Source organism: Octopus sinensis, linkage group LG11 (genome assembly GCF_006345805.1).
Source record: "Octopus sinensis linkage group LG11, ASM634580v1, whole genome shotgun sequence".
NCBI lineage: Eukaryota > Metazoa > Mollusca > Cephalopoda > Octopoda > Octopodidae > Octopus > Octopus sinensis.
In genome coordinates, this window is record NC_043007.1 from 8,455,566 (window position 1) to 8,476,082 (window position 20,517).

Consider the following 20,517-nt stretch of genomic DNA (forward strand, 5'->3'; position numbering starts at 1 on the left):
CACCCTTTCAAGGTTGATATTATCCATGGTATCCATAGTGATGTACTGGCGTCAGGGATGCTGACTAACCTATCTCTGCCAAATTGTTGGCCTTGGGCCTATAGAAGAAACTCATCATCACCATCATCATTGTCGTTTAACGTCCGCTTTCCATGCTGGCATGGGTTGGACGGTTTGACTGAGGAGTGACAAACCAGAAGGCTGCACCAGGCTCCAAACTGATCAGACAAAATTTCTACAGCTGGATTCCCTTCCTAACACCAACCACTCTGAGAGTGTATTGGGTGCTTTTCATGTGTGATCAGCACAGGAGCCAGTCAAGTGGCACTGGCAACGACAAACGCTCGAATGGTGCCAAAACCTCCTCCTGTAGCCCCAAGTTGTTCTTGTTGAATTTGTTTCTGTAGAATTAAAATTGGTTCCTTTGCCTTTTCCTTGTCTTTCAGCTTGACGAAACCGATGCTAACCTTAGTAAAAGTCGGCGAATAATAAAAAATATTGTAAGACGGTAAGTGATGTTTCCGTATAGAAAACTTTGCCAAGTGGTTGAGAAGTTGGCTTGTTAAGCACAGGGTTCTAGGTTCAGTCCTGCTGCCTGGTATCTTAGGTATGTGACCTTTGTTATAGCCTCAGACTGATTGATGCTCTATTATAAAGCTTATCTTCCACTTGGATTTTGAGGTCTTGTGAGCTGCATGGCAACCTCACTTGAGCCAGTGGCATAGAAAAGCACCCAGTACATGCTGTAATGTAGTTTGTGTTAGGCAGGGCATCAAGCCCTAAAATCCATGCCAAAGCACAATGCAGTCCTTGTCCCCCCCCCATCATCATCATCATCCCTTAATTGATGCAACCACTCTAGATGCTTTCATAGTCAGCCATTGCCACTAGCCTCTTGACTGTGGTCATGCTGGAGCACTGCCTTTAGTTGAACAAATCAACCCCAGAACTTATTCTTTGTAAACCTAGTGCATATTCTATTGGTCTCTTTTGCTGAACTGCTAAGTTATTAGGATGTAAACATACCAACATTGGCTGTCAAGCGATGGTGGGAGGACAGACATAAATACATACATACTGACACTTGCCCAAGGTGCTACACAGTGGGATGGAACCTGGAACCCTGTGGTTGGGAAACAATCTTTTTACCACAGCCAAACCTGCACCTATATATACCAGAAAAACCCATGTAATTTAAGCAATTTGTTTTCGCAAAAATAAAAGTAAACTTGAAGATGTGCGTAAATTACACGAGTCAATCGTTTCCAGAATGTTTTGAAATTTCTTTTCGTTGGAAAAAGACGTAGAAAACATAAACATTCAATCCTGGAAGTTGACTCATTTAATGTCAGAAAAGGTTTTTACAGAACCAAATAATGGCTTCAATATAATGAAGTTGACTTTTATTTATTCTGAATGATATCATGCTTTATTTTTCTGTATAAATTCACTAAAATCATTAAATGGTTAACTACTATTTGAAGATCTGATGTTCATACTGGTAAACATGGTCTGGGTCATATTTTACACTGCTTGGAGTTTCTTCCTATCACAATGGAGCACCGTGGACATACATAGTGATCTGGATATTCCTGACTGCAAAAAATGTAATGATATGGATAATCTGGGTTGTATATTGTTATTTTTGTCTATTTATTACTAGGCACAGTTTTAAGTTTGTCCTACTGTTTATGCCAATTTAGAACATTAGCTTCATTAACATTAAAATACCTTCTGGCAACTCTATTGCCACATTCAAATACATATTCAACATATTCAATTTCTCCTTTGCAGTAAACGATTCATAAGTTCTGCCCATCCTGACAATAACGCTAGTGACAAATTTTAAAATTTGCTTGACATTTTATAAGTGTGAAAGGGATTAAAATGTTGATAGTTCATATCAAAGGTTCCAACAAGAAAAGGCAGAAAAGAATTCTGTTTACACAATCAGTTTGATCAGTCACCTTCCTCTGTCGGTTTGAGTAAAGTGTCATTCAAACTGATGTTTATTGGTAATTAAACTTAATTTGCAACACCTGTGTGTATTTATCAGCTTTGTTTTTGTTGGTAATCCTTATCAACAACTTTTCTTGTGATTGTGATTTGAGAAGACATACAGCAGTAAGCTAAAGATCGGACATAATCTCTTGTGGGCAAGAAATGTAAAATAAAGTTTATTATAAACAACACAAACACTTTGTAATTTAAAAGCTTTCAATGTGATACCTGTTAAGCAGAAATTATTTTTATTTAATGAAAATTTAATAAAATTTAATCATAAGTAAGTGAAATTATGCTAAATACAACTAAATTGGAAACCTTTTTCCTCTGGTTATATCAGCAATTCTAAAAACTTTTTGGTGTAAATTTTACATAAGTAGAAGCCTTTTTTTTAAACGAATTTTATCCTGAAAATCACCTGTGTAAATTACACAGGTGTGCAAATTACATAGGTTTTTATGGTATATATTTTTTTTTCTCTGACTAATTAAATAATCCTTATGATGATGTAATTTCATTGCTGTTTCTATTTTCCAGGGTGATGACTGACAAAATGATCCTTATTGCCATAATCTTGGTTGAATTAGCAGCCTTAGGTGGAGTGGTTTACTACAAATATTTCAGAAAGTAAATCCAATTCCGTTTGTAAATCTCTCCATTATTGTTGTTACAATAATCAATAAAAATAAATAAATAAATAAAAAGAGGTAACCAACATATTTATATTATCATGTAACAACAACAACAACAGCAATTACACATTCTGAACTAATTATTTTCGCAAACCATCTCTGTAATAATTAAAAATGATTTTTCAAACAAATATTCTCTTGTTAAAGTAAATGCGGTTAAGACTGGATGAGAAGGGTCAGATGGGTTTTGTGGGCTGGTGGAAGTTATCTCCACTTTGGTTGCACCTGGCAACGCTCCTGGCTTCGACCCGACAGAGACGACAATGCGTTTGCTGCTTTAAGCATCAGACACCAACATTCCTTCCCAGGTTGAAACTGAAGCCAAAAGTCTGAGAAATCTTTTGAGCCAAGAACATTTTTATTTATTCCTTCAATTTGTTTATCTTCAATGATTTGAATCAACATTTTAACTGTCATAAAACCATAAAAGATATAAATCAGGTGAGAGAGGGTGCCTCTACATGGTCTCTTGACCTGTTAGAAATAACAACCAAATCTCCCTCAAATTACACCCTGGTGTCTTAAAGAAAGGATGAATGAATATGTTAACTAATATAGTCAGTCCTAGACATATTCCTGGCCCCTCCCCCATGAAAAAAAAATGCCTTTGATTGTTAGTCTACTTGTTGAAGGTAGACCTAGAGTTACAACAACAACAACATGAACGTCTACAGACAGAAATATCAACAAATGCTTTCTATTTTTTTTTTTTTTTTATAAAGTGATAATCTTCTCTTCTGTTAATTCCCTTTTTTGGAATGAAGATGGGCCATTGTCCTTTGTTCTTGGAACAGAATCCTGTATTTTGGTTGGTCTCTTAAAACTGGCTCCAGATTTATGTCATCAACAACTCATTTTCTCTGTCTGTTTGTCTACCTATTATCTATCAATTTATCATGGATCTCTCTCTCTGCATCTGTCTTTCTATCTATCTATCTGTCTGTCTGTCTGTCTGTCTACCTATGTCCATCACAATGAGATTCTTAACTGGAGATGTAATATAAACTTTTAAATCTTTGAAATATTATAAAAAGTAAATAAATTTAATATATATATATAAAAAAACGTGTCTTTTTTTTTCCCCCTCAAATAATTGATTTTCTTCTCCATTTGTCTGTTATTGTCGCATCACCAACCTGGAAGCATTAAAGAGTTGTGCCAAAGGTGCCCACTCGTCTACAGTGGAGCAAATCAGTGAAATGACAGAATGGTCAGACAGAATTGGCTAGAACTGTCTGCGATGTTGCTGCCTTGACTCACTGTACTTTGAGTTCAAATCCTGCCTAAATTAACTTCACTTCTTTAGACTCAAGGGGTGGCTGTGTGGTAAGAAGCTTGCCCCCCGACCACGTGGTCCTTGGTTCAGACTCATTGCATGGCACCTTGGGTAAGTGTCTTCTCCTAAAGCCCTGGGCTGACCAAAGTCTTGTGAGTGTATTTGGTAGATGGAAACTGAAAGAAGCCCATTGTATCTGTATATGAAGCAGTTCAGTAAAAGAGACTGATGGAATAAGGACGACACTTCAAAAACTATTGGTTCTGGAGAACCTACAAGGTGATGCCCAAGCATGGCCCTGCCCCAATGACTGAAACAAGTAAAGGATTCCCTTTTGGGAGTCTATAAATAGAACAGCAATCCAAGGTAGCGGATTGATGGGATTATGTCATTAAAACAAAAGATAAAAGAAATCTGTGATTCAGAATGAAAAATACAACAAAATCAGAAATAATTTGGATGAGAAGGAAATGATTTATTTAAAAATCCCAAAACTTTATTCAGTCTTTTATCAGGGCCCAGAGTATGTGTTGGGGTATTGCAGAGCAAGAGGCTGGTGGTTCATATCTTGGCATCAGCTGTAAACTGCAGCAGTTTCTCTAAAAAAAAAAAGATCCAAAAAAACCAATGAGTATTTTGTTATCTTAATTGTTTGGATGTCTTTCCATCCTGTAAAAGCTGAGCAATCAACCAGAAACCAGTCCATCGTATTTCTTCCTTGGATGACCCCAATGCAACAACAAAGTTACAAGACACACCCACTCGTTGCCATGTTTCTCATGCTGCCTTTGTTTCAATTAATTATGGAAATAACGAAGAATTTTGTCAAATAACTTTGTCGTTTTTGATCTGGTTGTGAGGTGGCAGAGTCGTTAGCACACCTGACGAAGTGCTTAGCAGCCCTGCTTCTGGTTTTACATTCTGAGTTCAAATTCTGGCAAGGCCATTCGGGGTCAATGAAATAAGGATCAGTTGAGCACTGGCCATTGATGTGAGGGATTAATTCCCTCCCCACAAATTCCAGGCCTTGTGTCATGAGCAGAGATGTAATTAACTAGCCACCCCTCCCCTCACTCTACCCCCAAACTGCTGGCCTTGTGCCAAAATTTGAAATCAATATTTCCTATGGCTGTGGTGGAAACAAACAAGAGATTAAGATTACTGAATGAAATATGTTGTAATCTTTAGTTTGTCCCTCTCAGTCCCGAGTTCAAATCCTACTTGGAATGTTTCCTTGGTTTGATAAACCCAGTCCCAGTGATGTAATGGGGGTCAGTTATAGTAACTGTTCCATTTCATCAACATCATTGAATATCTGTGTTCCATGCTGGCATGGATTGGATGGTTCGACAGGATCAAATGGATCACCAACAGTGTTTTACATCTGCTTTTCCATGCTGGCATGGGTTAGACAGTTTTGTTTTCTAAGGCAGTGTTTTATGAGTGGATGCCTTATCCTTTCACCAACCTTTCAGTTGTTACTTATAATGTGCCATACACAAAGTGTATCTGTTCCCAAACCAGTGTATACATGATAGAATAATTCAAAATGAATGTTGATATATATATATATATATATCAGAAGTAATTAAGATTCAGTTGAATTAGGTAATTAAGATGAGGCACCAAGTCAGTCTGGTATTATCTGCACAGCTCGAAGTAAGGTGAATAAAATGAAAATAAGTAACAGGATTTCAAGTAGTGATGCAGTACGACCATTTCAAGCAGCTCCATTTAATTGAACAATGCAATCATTACTTTAATCTAAATACAGCGCTATCTTCAGCTGTACAAATATGGATTTTCAACAGGCAAGATATATTAATATAATTTTTCTTAAATATTTTAACAGAGCAAGAAGATGGAAGAAATTCAAGTTGTCACTATTGTAGCAAGAATAGCTGAGATAATAATAGACTACAATTTTTAGAATGGTATGGAACACAGTGGGGGTCATAGGGTTGTAATTCATTTCTAATTTATCTATATCATCAACAAAAATCTAAGACTAAAAGACTGTGTATATTTAGAATAAAGAACTCTAATGAGAGAATTTGGTAGACAGAAATTGAAAGATGCCTGTCGTGTATGTTTGTCCCACACCACTACTTGACAACCAGTGTTGGTTCAGTGATGTCCCTGCAAGATACCAGTTTGGCAAAAGAGAATGATAGAATGAGTTCTAAAAAGAAGTATTGGATTTAAGTTGTTTAATTAAACCCTTCAAGATAGTGCCCCAGCATGGCCACAGTCCAATGACTGAGACAAGTAAAAGATGAGAGATAAATAAAAATAAAAGTGAAAAATCAATGCTTTGTAGTTTTTCTTTTTTCTTTTTTTGATTGAAGCAAAATCTAAGTTTATCAAACCTGAGATATGTGAAATTTCAGTTAGGGGCTGCCACAGAAATCTCGGTTAGGGGCTGTTACAAAATCAGTTGATCATCGACCACTATTTGTGAAAGGAAGTCTTTGTAATGAATAGTCTCTGAATCTGGTTCTGCTGCTGCAGAGAACATCTCTGCCAATTCATCCGGTTCAAAAGCTTCACCTGGAAAAGAAACAAAAAAAAAAAAAGATAAGGAAAAAATTTGACAAATTTCTTTAACCTCTTTGTTACCAAGTTTCTGTTGACAAACACTGCCTTTCTTTCAATTAGTTTTGAAAATAATAAAAACTTAATTAAAATAGCTTTGTCATAATTAAGCTGGTGTTTGGAAGATCACTTTAAAACAGAAAGTTTGTATCAGAGGACCAAGTTGTTGGGTAGGTCCAGACAGGTTCATGGGTGTGGGAACAGAGTGTGCAGGGGTTGCAAGCATACCTTCTAAAAGTCTTGGGGTGTGTAAAATTGAAATTTGGAACCCTAATTACTTTTCTCTTGTTTAGAAAACAAAGCATAAAAAGTAGCTTAAAGTCAAGTTTCTTCTCAAAGAACAAAGAACAAAAATAAATAAAACAAGACCTTGTTTGTAAAAAAAATTTGGACCTGGGTTTGAACCCTTTAAGCAAATTTTACTCCCGAGCCAGTGGCCAAGTTTTGGTATTGAATTTGTTAAAGGAGAAAGAGAGAGAAAAAGAATTATATATTTTTCATCATTAGCATCAGGTTTCATTCTAATCATCTTCATTGGTTTAACATTTACTTTGCTATGCTTGACTTGGTCAGACAAGATCGGTTGAGGGAGGTTTTCTATGGTTGGTTGCTTCTCTTATCACCAACCTACATGATTACAAGCACTTATATAACTGTGGCGCTTGTTGTTGCATCGACTGCTTGGTGTCAAGGGAAGGAGACACAAGGACACACATGTAATTAAATATTAATATATATGACGGACTCTCCCGTCAAAGATGATGAAATGAATGTTCAGCTTTTGTTGTTGAACGAGCTGCACAAATGACTGGTTTCTAGAGATCAGGATGTATGTGTTGTACATTATGTCCTTCCCCTCCATCCAATCAACATTACCTGAACAGGTACACAGTGTACCATGCATCAGGTGTCAAACTGACCACAGAGCAACGTGAGATGAGGTGCTTTGCTCAAGAACACAATGCACCACTCGGCCGAGGAACTGAAACCGTGACCTCGTGATCATCAGTGCAACACAATAACCACTTGGCCATGCATCTATACACACACACACACACACACACACACACACACACACACACACACACACACATGTAAACCTAGGTTGTACAGACACAAAACATGGCAAATTTAAACTCTTTCTCTGAAGATTGTCAAAATGAAGAGCCTTAATTGATTTTTGACCCCTACAGGTGTCCCATGAGAGGTTTCTACATCACTTGACCAATCCCAGTGAACAATCTAGATGGGACGAGGTAAAGGAAGTAGGAACTGTTGGGTACAATGACATCAAGGAGTGGCACAGGGGGGGGGAGGTGCTACCAACAAAGGGACAAGAGGAGATAATATATACATGTGTGAACAGGGTTACAGTTTTGGGGAGTTAGATTATGATTGGGAATTACTATCAAATTACATATGGCAGGCTACAGGCAGAAACTGGTTTTGATACGTCAGAGGGATCGGGTTTTAAAAGGTAGAAAATGGGGCTGTTTGTAAGTGGGGCATATGGTCCCATTTCCATTATCATATTTTTAATTTTTTAATTCTTATATGTCCCCACGTGTCTTGTATTGTCCCGTCTGTGTGCGCCCCTTGTGAGCAATAAAAAATCAAATTTATTTTTATAAACAATAAATCTAGGAACTTTAAAGAACTGGGGTTCCTAATTTGCATGCAACATGTCTGGAACACTATTTAGTATCAGCAGCATCTCAAGAGGAGGTTCATGTATGATGCAATATATATATAAGCCAAGGAGCAGATACATATAAAAAGGGCAAATTTCAAAATTTCTCTAGAAATTGTGGAACAACTTTAATCGATGTTTCCACCTTATTAGGTTCTCATCAGCAGCATTTACAGCAGTTGACCAATCCCCAAAGTCAATGAATCCAGGAGCTACAAAGAACTGGGGCCGCTAATTTGCATACCATTTGTGTTTGATCCTTTATTTAACATCAGAGGCCTGTCAGTGGGGATTTCAGTCCCCACAGATTCAAGGTATGCCATGTGATACATGGAAATCAACATAGGAGACACACAGACATTGCAAAACTGTTTATACAATACAACAGGCTTTTCTACTAAGTCTAAGAACGAATTTTATACATTTCATCTTTTCTTATTCCAAATCTTCAACAATGCATGCGTCAGTGTATTTGTGCATGGATCAATGTGTGTATACACGTACATACATACATACATACATACATATGTATGTATACATATACATATACATATACATATATATATATATATATATATATGTATGTATATGTATGTATGTATATGTATGTGTATATATATGTATATAAATATATGTATATACGTATATATATATGTATGTATGTGTATATATATATATATATATATATATATATATATAAATCTAAAAAATGGAACAAGAACACAAGAGATAATAATAAAACAACCAGATGGATAGACGATGCATGGATATATATACACACATACAAACACATATATACACATACACATATGTACACACACAGATGTACACATACACACACATACATATGTGAGTGTGTGTGCTTGTTTCCAGGTGTTTCTATTATTTTACCTGTCTACTGATTGTCATGATGTATTTTTGTTCTACACAAAGCATTCCTGCTAATTTCGAATGTTTACCTACAGAACGTCTGACCATACAATTTGCATAACTCTAGAAATTATGAACATTTTAAAATTTTCTTTTCTCTAAAATAATTCCAGTTTGAGGAATAAACACGTCCTCAATAATTCTCAACATCTGTTTTGTATTCAATTGAGACAAAGGCTAACGTAATCAATCCGATGTTTGGCAGGTGAGTGTTTTTAAACGGGTGAACTGTCTGTGTGTGTGTGTGTGTGTGTGTGTGTATTTGGATGTGTGTGTATACATCCGTGAGTTTGGGTCTACTTCTAGGTACATGTTTTTACCTGTAACATTGTACACTCACACACATACACATTTATATTTATATATTTATACATGTGTATATGTGTACATATGTATATGTACGAGTGTGTGCACTTATATATACATACACACACATATACTTACCTCCTCCTCCTCCTCCCCCATCATCATCATTTAACGTCCGTTTTGCATGCTGTCATGGGTTGGACAGTTTAACAGGCTTCAGTGAGCTGCAGAGCTATGTCGGGCCCCAGTGTCAGCTTTGGAAATGGTCCCTATGTCTGGATTTCCTTCCTATATAGCTGTGTGTACATCCTTAAATATGTTCACAAATGCACGTGTGTGTGTGTGTGTGTGTACGTATGAACAAATATGAGGGTGTGACTATATGTTTGTGTGTGTGAAGTATCAACCGTGTGTGCAATCTGGAATGTGTTTGTCTCTGCTCATAGTTGAGCAACCAGTATTTAAGCTGATCCTGGACTGGGCTTGATCAGTGAGAAGACTTGCAATTATTCCAAGGGCAGATGAGCTCCTCGAGAGCTGACAGCACCTCTGTTCTAAGGAAGAGATGGGCACCACCTGCTGACATGGCCGATGACAGTACTGTCTGATTGGTACTCATGCCAGTGGAACGTTAAAAGCACCACCTGAGCGATATCATTGCCAGGGCCGCTGACCGGTTCCTGTGCTGGGGGCATGTAAAAAGCACCATTTAAGCGTGATTGCTGCCAGTGTTGCCTTACTGGCCCTCTTGCTGGTGGCATGTAAAGAGCACCCACTACACTCTCGGAGTGATTGGCATTAGGAAGGGCGTCCAGCTGTAGAAACACTGCCAGATCAGATTGGAGCCTGGTGCACCCTTCTGGCTTGCCAGTCCTCAGTCAAACCGTCCAACCCATGCCAGCATGGAAAACGGATGTTAAACAATGACAATGATGATGATGTATGAAATACATGAATGGAAGTTATACCAATATTTTAATTCTATATGAAGCTGGTTCGAGGCCCAGGTTCCCAAAGGAAGATCAAAGCTGAGTGAGTTGGAAAAGTTTGGTAAGATAAGTGAGGAGCATTAATGGCAGAAACGATATGAGAATTGCTTGAGTTGGATAATCTCAGATCTTTGGCATTTATCAGATTTTACAGAATCAGGGAAATAGAGCCATCTTCCAAAGATGATTCTGTTGCAAGTTTTTGCTTAGATTACCTTCTTCTGTGAGGTATTTTGTCAACTCTTCCTTGGTGAGATAACCTTTTTCATCAGAATCCAGCTTCTGGAATGCTTTAAGAAGAATGTCTTCAGATGCTGGTTTAAATCTAGAATTGCAAAAAAATAAGCCAGAGATAAATTCTACAAGATTCTGTTGATTTGTAAATTTTTTTCAGAAATTCAAAGAAGTAAATTCTTAAATTAAACAAAAGTCTCTACCTGTGTTCAAGAACTGCTCTGACCATTGCTGGACGGAATCTTTCAAGCCTTATATGACCTGTTGGTTCTTCATCTTCAACCTAAAACAAACAGATTGCATTTATTGATCTCAATTCAAAATTCAGTTATCAACAAATAGTTTGAGCCCTGATTTCTAACGTAGCCAAAGGACCCACTCTGATATGCCGTCACCAATGTCTCTACCTTCTTTCCAGATAATCCCGCTCACTCCTACAAGAGGGTGGGGCTGAAAAAGCACCATTCAAGTATGGTCAATGCCAGTGCTGTCTGACTAGTCCCCATGCTGGTGACACACAAAAAAAGCACCCACTACACTCATAAAGTGGTTGGCGTTAGGAAGGGAATCCAGCTGTAGAAACCTTGCAAGATCAGACTGGAGCCTGGTGCAGCCTCCAGGCTTGCCAGTCCTCAGTCAAACCATCCAACCCATGCCAGCATGTGATGCAGATATTAAATGATGATGATGATGATGATGATGATGATTGAAGTGGTCCTTCAGTTTTTCTAAAGCCTGTAAAATAACACAGAAGGTAGGGCCTCCAGCCTGGCCCTTCACAATACCCTTAAAGCCAAAAACTTTTCAACATCCCCTCGTATAGCCTTATATCTCTTCTAAAGCAAAACATCCGTACCTGCTCCTCTATCCCCCCCCCTCAACACTTGGCATAACGCTGCCTCCCCTTCTGTTACAACCCCACCCAGTTGAAGAGGTCTTGTTGTTGTTGTTGTTGTTGTCTTGCAAGTTACTTGGTGATATCCTTAGTGCTGATGCCATGAAAAAAAGGATCCAGTCCGCTCTGAGAAGTGGTTGGCATTAAGGAAGGAGATCCAACCATAGCAAACTATGCCAAAGCAGACACTGGAACCCACCCCAGTCCCCTGGTTCAGTGCATCTGGTCAACCGTCCTATTCCAGGCCAGTATAGAAATTAAATTACCATGGTGGTGATGATGATGATGACATAGGTGTCAAATATTTTGGCAGAGGCAACCAAGACTGACCCCAGGGCCGTTAATTTATCTTAACTAATCCTGGATTCGACGAATGTTTTAAACGTGCATGAAGTTCCGTACGTTACCTTAAAACTTAATTATATTTAATATATACGTTACCTGGGTGATAAATTCACTGAGTTCCGCTTCAGATGGACAACAAAACAACGAGCGAATGATGGTGCCCACCTCTCTGCAGGAAACAGAAAGGAAACATCCATATTTCGGTTGTGTATAAAACAAAACATTTATAAATAACACCTTATGAATAACAACCATACTGAAGGGCAAACATTTACAAAGTGGGGCCCACAGGGCCTAAGGGTCCACAGGGCCTAAGGGTCCACAAATAGGATAAAGATCTGTGAGCAGTGTTTAACATTTAAAAAAATTGCTGTACAAATTGTATAAAGAATCATGATTTTGTGAGCTCAGCCTCCCCAGTTCCCAATCCATTTCCCTAAATGCTCTCCCCTGTAACGTAGGGCATATGGCCCCTGCTCACTTCCTGTCACATCTTCATCATCTTCTTCCTTCTTCACCTGTGGGAACCGTGTTTTTCTTCTAATGCAAAGACCCTTTTTCTGCCCATCAATGCTACACCACTCCTCCTACCCCCACCCCCTAATCGTGGTGGGGTGGTGTCTTCTCCTGAAAGTTACTTGGTGACTTCATTACTGCTTGTATGATGTAAAAAACACCCAGCACACCCTAAAGAGGTTGGCATTAGGAAGGGCACCCAGTTATAGAAACCCTGCCAAAAGGGACAGCAGAGGTTGGTCTTGGTGAAGTCTTCTGGCTTGCCACTTCCCACCGAGTCATCCAACCCATGCCAGCATGGAAAGCAGATGTTAAATGATGATGATGATGATGATGATGATGACTTAGTTAATTATTCAGTTAGACGTATCTTTAAATGTTGGGCTGCAGACATAACCCATGTCCCAGTTTAATAGCACCACCAGGTCCCCTCGAGTGCCTCTTGTCAGCATTCCGGTCATGAATTGAAGATTGAAGATAGCTTCCTTCCTTCTTTCCTTCCTTCCTTCCTCCCCTCTTGTTTGCTTTAGAGGCCCTGTAAAAGGGTCAAGGGGCTTAATCTAACTAAACAGTAATATAAAATTTCAAAAGACAAAACTGGGGAAACGAATTTATTGTTAATTAATAAAACCAGCTTCAAAAACTCTGACAAAATTTATTTAAATAAAAAAATGGAGTCTCCTTGGTAGCAGGAAGGTTGACAGCCGCTGCTTTAAGATTTAACATTTTAGCATTTAAACTGACCACATCATCATCATCATCATCCTGGCTGAAATATTCTATCTGATTTTTGTTCAAACCAGTCAGATCCAGCCTCTCACACCTACCCTACAATGTCATTCTAGAAATAAACAATTGCATCATTGAAATCTTGAAGCTATGAGATAATGTTTAAGTCAAAACAATGAAGATAAATAACTGTTATGTATAACAGAGTAACCGTTCAGTTATTTAATTTGCTGACAGAGAGGAGAGCCTATTTGTGGTCACTTGACTTGCCAGAAATAGCAGCCAAATTATTTGTAAAGTTTATTGTAATCCTCCAAAACTGACACTTAATCTCGTCTGTCATTGTTTTTTTTTTTTTAGTTTCTTACCGCATGTCGACTGTTCCGTTTGATTCATAGTCAAAGACATCAAATGCTTCCGTGACCCTCTTCTCCAACTCAGCCACAAGGTTTTCTACAACAGAACAACAAACCAAAAATGAAACTCATCCTATACATACTTCATTTATGTTTGCTTCCCAACCACATGGTTCCAGGTTCAGTCCCACTGTGTGGCACCTTGGGCAAGTGTCTTCTACTATAGCCTTGGGCTGACCAAAGCCTTGTGAGTAGATTTGGTAGATGGAAACTGAAAGAAGCCTGTTGTATGTGTGTGTGTGTGTGTGTGCATGTGTGTGAGTGTGTATCTTTGTGTATGTTTGTCCCCCATCATCACTACATGACAACTGGTATTGGTGTCTATGTCCCCGTAACTTAGCAGTTTGGCAAAAGGGACAGCTAGAATAAGTGCTAGGCTTTAAAAAATTAGTCCTAAGGTCATTTTGCTCAATTAAAACCCTTCAAGGTGGTGCTCCAGCATGACCACAGTAAAATGACTGAAACAAATAAAAGAATATATATATATATATATTGTTGTATTTCGGAATGGTCATTTTGCCAGTTTAGCCAATAAAAACTATATATTTGGTGTTACTTTGCTTCAGCGTTATTTATTTTTTACATTAAACTTAATCTTATTTCGGCCAGAGTTCTTTTGCGACACATGCATGTATGTATATATCATCACCATTGTTGTTGTTGCACTCACACACACACAGACATGCATAATTGTTAAAGAGGAGAAGAAATGTTAAGGCAAGACAAACATCTCAAGACAAATAAATTATTATTATTGGCAAAATTCAAAGTATTACAGCTATTTCTGGGATATCCCAAAGTCTGGGATATTCTGTCCCATTCCATCTCAAAAAACTTTTCTCCTACAATTCCTTAGCAAAACAAACAATCCACCCTGATGACAGAATATCCCAGACTTTGGGGTATCCAAGAAACAGCTGTAAAGACTTTGAATTTTGCCAATAATAATAATTTATTTGTCTTGAGATGTTTGTCTTGCCTTAACATTTCTTCTCCTCTTTAACAATTATGTATTCGCTCTATCAGAAATCTGCAATGGCTCTATAACTACCATCTCGGCTATAACAGTGGAGCCCTGGTAATCTGTTACAGCACTTACCTAGCGTACCTAATCGTTTAGATCACCTGTGAACCAAACCCCAATATTTTGCACACACACACACACACATTGTTAAAAGCACGTCCAAACATGGGTTGTAACCGGCCCACTTATGAGTGCCTCTCATTCATTGGACAATGAACTTTGCTTGCGAAGACCTATTGAGGTAAGTGCAAACAAATCAAAATCATTGACGTGGCTGATGACAGTGCCACCTGATTGGCACTTGTGCCAGTGGAACGTTAAAAGCACATCCGAGTGTGATCGTTGCCAGGGCGGCTGACTGGCTCCCGTGCCGGTGACATGTGAAAAGCACCATTCGAGCATGATTGTTGCCAGTGCCGCCTTATTGGCACATGTGCTGGTGGCACGTGAAAAACAACATTCTAGTGTGGTCGTTGCCAGTGCCACCGGACTGGCTCCCGTGAAGGTAGCACATAAAAAACACCTTTTGAGCATGGCTGTTGCCAGAACTGCCTGACTGGCGCTCATGCCTGTGGCATGTAGAAGCACCCACTACACTCTCGGAGCGGTTGACATTAGGAAGGGCATCCAGCTGTAGAAACTTTGCCACATCCGATTGGAGCCTGGTGCAGCCTTCAGGCTCACCAGTTCTCAGTCAAACTGTCCAACCCATGCCAGCATGGAAAGCGGACGTTAAACGATGAGGATGATGATGATGATGCATATATATATATCTATGTAACTATGTATGTATGTATGTATGTATGTGTATATCTGTGTGTGTGTATCTGTGTGTGTGTATCAGTATGGGAAGGCACATGGCTTAGTGTGCAGGGTATTTGACTGACGATTTTAAGATTGTAAGTTCGATTCCTGGCAGTGAGTTGTATCTCAAGTTTATCTCAAGCTGCACCAGTAATACAAAAGGGTTGGCGGGCAGCCTCGTCACATTTGGTGTGTCATGCTGAATCTCCATATGAACTATATTAAGGGAACACCTGTCCGTGGAGTACTCAGCCACCTGTACGTTTATTTCACGATCAGACTGTTCTGTTGATTGGATCAGCTGGAATACTCGTCGCCGTAACCGACAGAACCTGTGCCAGTTATATATATATATATATATATACAACCACCACCACCACCACCACCACCAACCACCACCACCACCGCCGCCACCGCCACCGCCGCCGCCGCCGCCGCCGCCGCCGCAGCAGCAGCAGCAAATGCAATAACAATAGCTTAAGGTAACAACGAGAATCACCCTCTTAAACACACACAACATGCTGATGTCCTGGCTGTGATAAAAGAACACCAAAATAAAAACTCGAAAGGTGTCGTCCTTGAAATTATTAAGGTTAATGAAAAAAAAACATATTTCAAGGGAATTCCGTCGGAGGAGAGAAACCCAAAAGACTTGAAAGCGTCGACTGCTTCGTCAATTCCAAGGAAATTGCATCAGGATAAATACGAAATTGTCGTAAAACCATTTGGTTTTCTTTTCTTCATTTTCTCTCCATTGAAAAATCAACAAAAGAAGCAATATTTACCGGCTTTTTCTTTTTTACTCTCTGTAAACTGAACCGCTGCCATGGTTACAAATGCGGTGTAAGAGGAAAAAAGTGATATCCTTAAGAAAAATGCAGCCGGTCTTTTTAAACTATGCAAACTTGCTGAAACGATTTACTTTACAAATATCAATGCAAAGCAAACAGGTAAGCATGTACGGGATCGCTTGGCTTGCTAAAAATAGCAGCTAAATTTTCTTCAAATCATACTGTCTTAAAAAGAATAACTATTTAAAATTTTGGCACAAGACCAGCAGGTTTTGAGAGGCGGGGAAGTCAATCACATCGACTTCATTACTTGACTGGTACTTATTTTAAGGAGCACGAAAAGATGAAAGACGGAATTTGAGTTCAGAGCATGAAGACGGACGAAATGCCGCTAAGCATTTTGTTCGGCGCGATAACGGTTTTGCCACACACACACACACACACACACACACACACCACACACACACACACACAGTGAAACAGAGACAAATTGATTAAAAAATTGCACAGAAGGCAGCAATTTGAAGAATCTCATACAAGCGGTGGTGGCGTTGCTACAGCGGCGGCGGCGTACGATGTGTGTTTCGGCATTGGCTGGTGCTGCTTGTACGAATTGCATGTTTTTGTCCCAGGTAAACGAGAGACATTGCAGTTACTGCGTATGCAGAGTCTCTCGCATTGAGAAAACTGGCATATTTTGGGGTATCATGCGATTATAGATTTTACTTTATTTACAGTTGGCAGATTTATCATGGAACTGTGAGGCGTAGATTCAAAATGAAGCGGACAGAGGTGGGAAGAAAGGAGTGACAGTAGTAGTGGTCATGGTTGTAACAGTAGAATATTATGGCAATGATGAAGATGGGTCAGTTGTAGTATTCAGCGAAAACAAAGAATGTGGATAGCTGGACAGTGAAGGAGTTTAATAGGTCATCAATTGTGCTAGTTTTGAAGAGTGACCATACTGCTGGTCATACTGTTCGTCCAGGAGTATATCTTTCTCGAGAATTCCCTTGGGAATTTAATGACCAGCTTCACCAGTTAACATTTTGGTCCTTTTATTTATTCATTTTTGTCCTTCGTTCTTGTTTTGAGATGGAACCTAACTTCAAGCAACTTTTTACAGATCAATTTTTAGACATTATTTTCTAAACCTATCAAACGTTGACATTATTTTCAAAAAACCTTCTGCTCTCTGCAGACAGGATTGTTACCTTCTGAGCGAACATATGAACTCAAACTCCGTTGAGGTTGACTTTGTCTTTCATCCTTTCCGAGGAGATAAACTAAATACCAGTTAAATACTGGCGTCAATGTAATCGACTCACCCCCCCTCCTTCAAATTTTCAAGCCTTCTGCCAATTGCTAAGAGGTTTATCTCATTCCAGTCTAAGACTGTAGAATCGTTACTGAGCACCGAACGAAATACTCAGCAGCATTTCTTCCGACATTGCATTCCGAGTTCAAATGCTGTTGAGATCGACTTTGCCTTTCATCCTTTGGAGATCGATAAAATAGTTCAAAGAGAAAAAAATGCTTTGCGGTATTTCTTCCGATTTCTTTGTTCATTTCCCACCGAGTTCCACTTTACTTCTCATTTTTTTGGGGTTGATAAAGTAAAGTACCAGTCACGTACTGAGGTGAATGGCATCAACTAGCGGCCTCCTCGCCAAATTTCAGGCCTCGTACCTAGATTAGAAACCCTTATTATACGCTGTCTCTTTATTAAGGGAATAAATTTGGGAAAAGGTTTTACGGAGTTTTTTCCCTTTGTTTAAAAAAAATTCCTTTCCTCTCAGTCTGACTTCTAAAACCTTCTATCGACAGCGTTAACCTACTTCGATTTTGTATCTGGTTTGCAAGATTCTTTATGTGAATTCGTATATTGAAGCAAATTTTGTTGAGTCTGTGGAGAGTCATATTATCTCAATGCCATATTATCTAACACACTCACCGGTTCGATTTCCACTCATTTATTATCTATCTATCTATCTATCTATCTATCTATCTATCTATCTATCTATCTATCTATCTATCTATCTATCTATCTGTCTGTCTGTCTGTCTGTCTGTCTGTCTGTCTGTCTGTCTGTCTGTCTGTCTGTATTTTTTCTTCCAAAATTTCCGTTGCTATTGCAACCTTGTCAACAGATGTCAACATCCGTTGTCAAGGTTACAAAAGCAACGAAAATTTTGGGAGAAAAAAAATATAAATAATAAATGAGTGGAAATCGAACCGGTGAGTGTGTTCGATGAAAAGGCATTAAGACAATATGACTCTCCCCAGGCACAACAAAATATCATAAATAGTAGAGAAAACTTAGACTTCATCAACTGTACATGCGTGTGTGTGTGTGTGTGTGTGTGTGCTCGCGCTGCGCACACACACAAATCTCAAAAGGAAATAGATGTATCTTTTCATACTGTATTTGTTTCTGTGCGGACGCTATCCTGGTGTAAGGCATGTCTCCTAAATCCTCGATTAAGTATTTAAAAGCATCAAATGACATTATTTGGTTTCTAGAAATAAGTCTTTTGCAAACAGGACTGAGGACCTTCCTCTTGAAGTTTAATTCTTAATAACCAACATTTGCAAGTTGCCAAAATTCTCGTCAGTTGTTCTGTTTTAGTTGGTCACGGGAACATCGTAGCAAAGATAATCTGTACCCTAACACCAAAACTTAGATAATCTGTACCTACTTATTTAAAGATTAGTGGATCAGACCAATGTTTCTAGTGAAGTGGTGGTGGGCAGGAACGCTCAAGGGGTAAGCCTGAGTGGATTGGTTAAGGGTGAGAAAAACTTGTCTACCTCCACGGCAAGCGTAAGAGGGACACCATGTCTATTTTTTTAAAAATTACTAAAGGCGGTGTGTGTGTGTGGTGTGTGTGTGTGTGTGTGTGTGTGTGTGTGTGTGTGTGTGTGTGTGAGTGTGTGTGTGTGAGTGTGAGTGTGAGTGTGTGTGAAGGGAATTCCACTAATATCTTTTGGATGGAGGAAGAGTGTAAGTCTGGTATTTGTCATAACCAAAATGTCGAAGAATCAAACGGCCAAATCTACCCCTGGGTTGAGTAATTTAGTAATTAAATATTTTGGTCATGGCACAGAGATTTAAGCTTTAATCCGTTGTTCGGCTTAATATCACCACCATATTCTTGCGGTGCTTTTAATGGAGTCCCCAGTGTCACAAATGTTCGGATTAAGTCTTCTGTTGGAAGATATCGGAATGTGTTTTATTATTTGTGTTACTTGATATTGCGGCAGGCGATGTTTCGTCGTTTCATTCTTCCTTTTGCACAATAAGTATCAGAAGCGTTACCATGGATATGGGGTACCCGTTGTTATTTGAGCTGAAGAAGAAGAGGAGGAGAAAGAAGAAGGAGAAGAAGAAGAAAGAAAGAAAAGGAGGAGAAGAAGAAAGAAAGGGAGAAAGAAAAGGAGAAGGAGAAGAAATGTAGGAATAGTAGAATTAAGAAAATGAGGAGGGGAGAAGAAAAGGAGGAGGAGAAGTAAGAAGAAGAAAGAAAAGGAAGAGAAGGAGAATAAGAAAGAGAGAGAGAGAAAGAAAAGGAGAAGAAGAAAAATAAGAATAAGAAGGAGGCGGACAAGAAGAAGGAGGAGGAGGCGGATAAGAAAAGAAGGAAAGAAGAAGAAGAAGAAGAAGAAGAAGAAGAAGAAAAGAAGAAGAAGAAGAAGTGGAAGAAGTAGAAGGAGTAGAAGAAGAAGAAGAAGAAGAGAAGAAGAAGAAGAAGAAGAAGAAGAAGAAGAAGAAGAAGAAGAAGAAGACAACTCCCAGTGATGGTTTATTCAAAACAACCAAGCGTCGGGGAAGGTCGGAAGTAATGCCTTGTGGTGTTTGTTCCTGCTCCTTACATTTTGAGTTCAGATTTCGCCGAGGTCAACAGTTTCTTTTCGTCCCTTCGGGGGTCGATAAAACAAAGTACCGGTATTACTGGCACTGATGCTATTACTAGGAGCGATGGTGTTACTTTACTGCCCCTCCCCTTAACATTGCTAACTTGATCCTAAATTAGAAACCTTCCTAGGGTTGTATAAATCCCTTTTGCTTTTGTTTCCGATTTCTTTGGTCACGTGATTCACCCGAAAAAAAGAAAAGAAAAGAAAAATGCATTTCCCTTAAAATTACGATAAAGCTGGGGTGGCGAGCTGGCAGAGTCGTTAGCACGCCGGGTAAAATGCTTGGCAGCATTACGTGCGTTCAAATCCCGCCGAAGCAGATTTTGTCTTTCATCTCAATCGGGGTCGATAAATAAAGTACCA

The 20,517-nt window shown here is 39.0% G+C and overlaps 2 protein-coding genes across 3 annotated transcripts in view; one reads left to right on the plus strand and one right to left on the minus strand.

Moving 5' to 3' along the window:
• Positions 1-3,343, plus strand: part of LOC115217459 (vesicle transport through interaction with t-SNAREs homolog 1B) — a 16,921-nt gene extending 13,578 nt beyond the window's left edge. Inside the window, exons 6-7 of the mRNA XM_029787164.2 lie at positions 447-508; positions 2,542-3,343. Of these exons, the coding sequence (XP_029643024.1) occupies positions 447-508; positions 2,542-2,635 (156 nt within the window). The 3' untranslated portion in view covers positions 2,636-3,343. The remainder of the gene's footprint in view (positions 1-446; positions 509-2,541) is intronic.
• Positions 1,430-16,335, minus strand: LOC115217203 (dynein regulatory complex protein 8-like). 2 transcript variants are annotated; one of them, XM_036507055.1, is made up of 7 exons: positions 16,231-16,335; positions 13,570-13,654; positions 12,053-12,125; positions 10,920-10,999; positions 10,698-10,807; positions 6,342-6,522; positions 1,430-1,596 (listed from the first exon to the last, which is right to left on the minus strand). In XM_036507055.1, the coding sequence occupies exons 1-6, from the start codon at positions 16,271-16,273 to the stop codon at positions 6,398-6,400; spliced, it is 516 nt and encodes a 171-aa protein (XP_036362948.1). In that variant the 5' UTR covers positions 16,274-16,335; the 3' UTR covers positions 1,430-1,596; positions 6,342-6,397. The 2 variants fall into 2 exon arrangements, with proteins under 2 accessions (XP_036362948.1, XP_029642702.1); XM_029786842.2 differs by lacking the exon at positions 1,430-1,596 and adding an exon at positions 4,427-4,571.
• Between the last annotated feature and the right edge of the window lie 4,182 nt (positions 16,336-20,517).

Bases quoted from the DNA above. Each gene is read 5' to 3' on its own strand.
- LOC115217203 (XM_036507055.1), bottom strand. From the start codon at position 16,273: ATGGCAGCGGTTCAGTTTACAGAGAGTAAAAAAGAAAAAGCCG. The intron at 11,000-12,052 runs GTAACGTATATA...TGTTTGTTTTAG, and splicing joins TCAGTGAATTTATCACCCAG to GTTGAAGATGAAGAACCAAC. The intron at 10,808-10,919 runs GTAGAGACTTTT...TTGCAATTCTAG, and splicing joins AGAGCAGTTCTTGAACACAG to ATTTAAACCAGCATCTGAAG.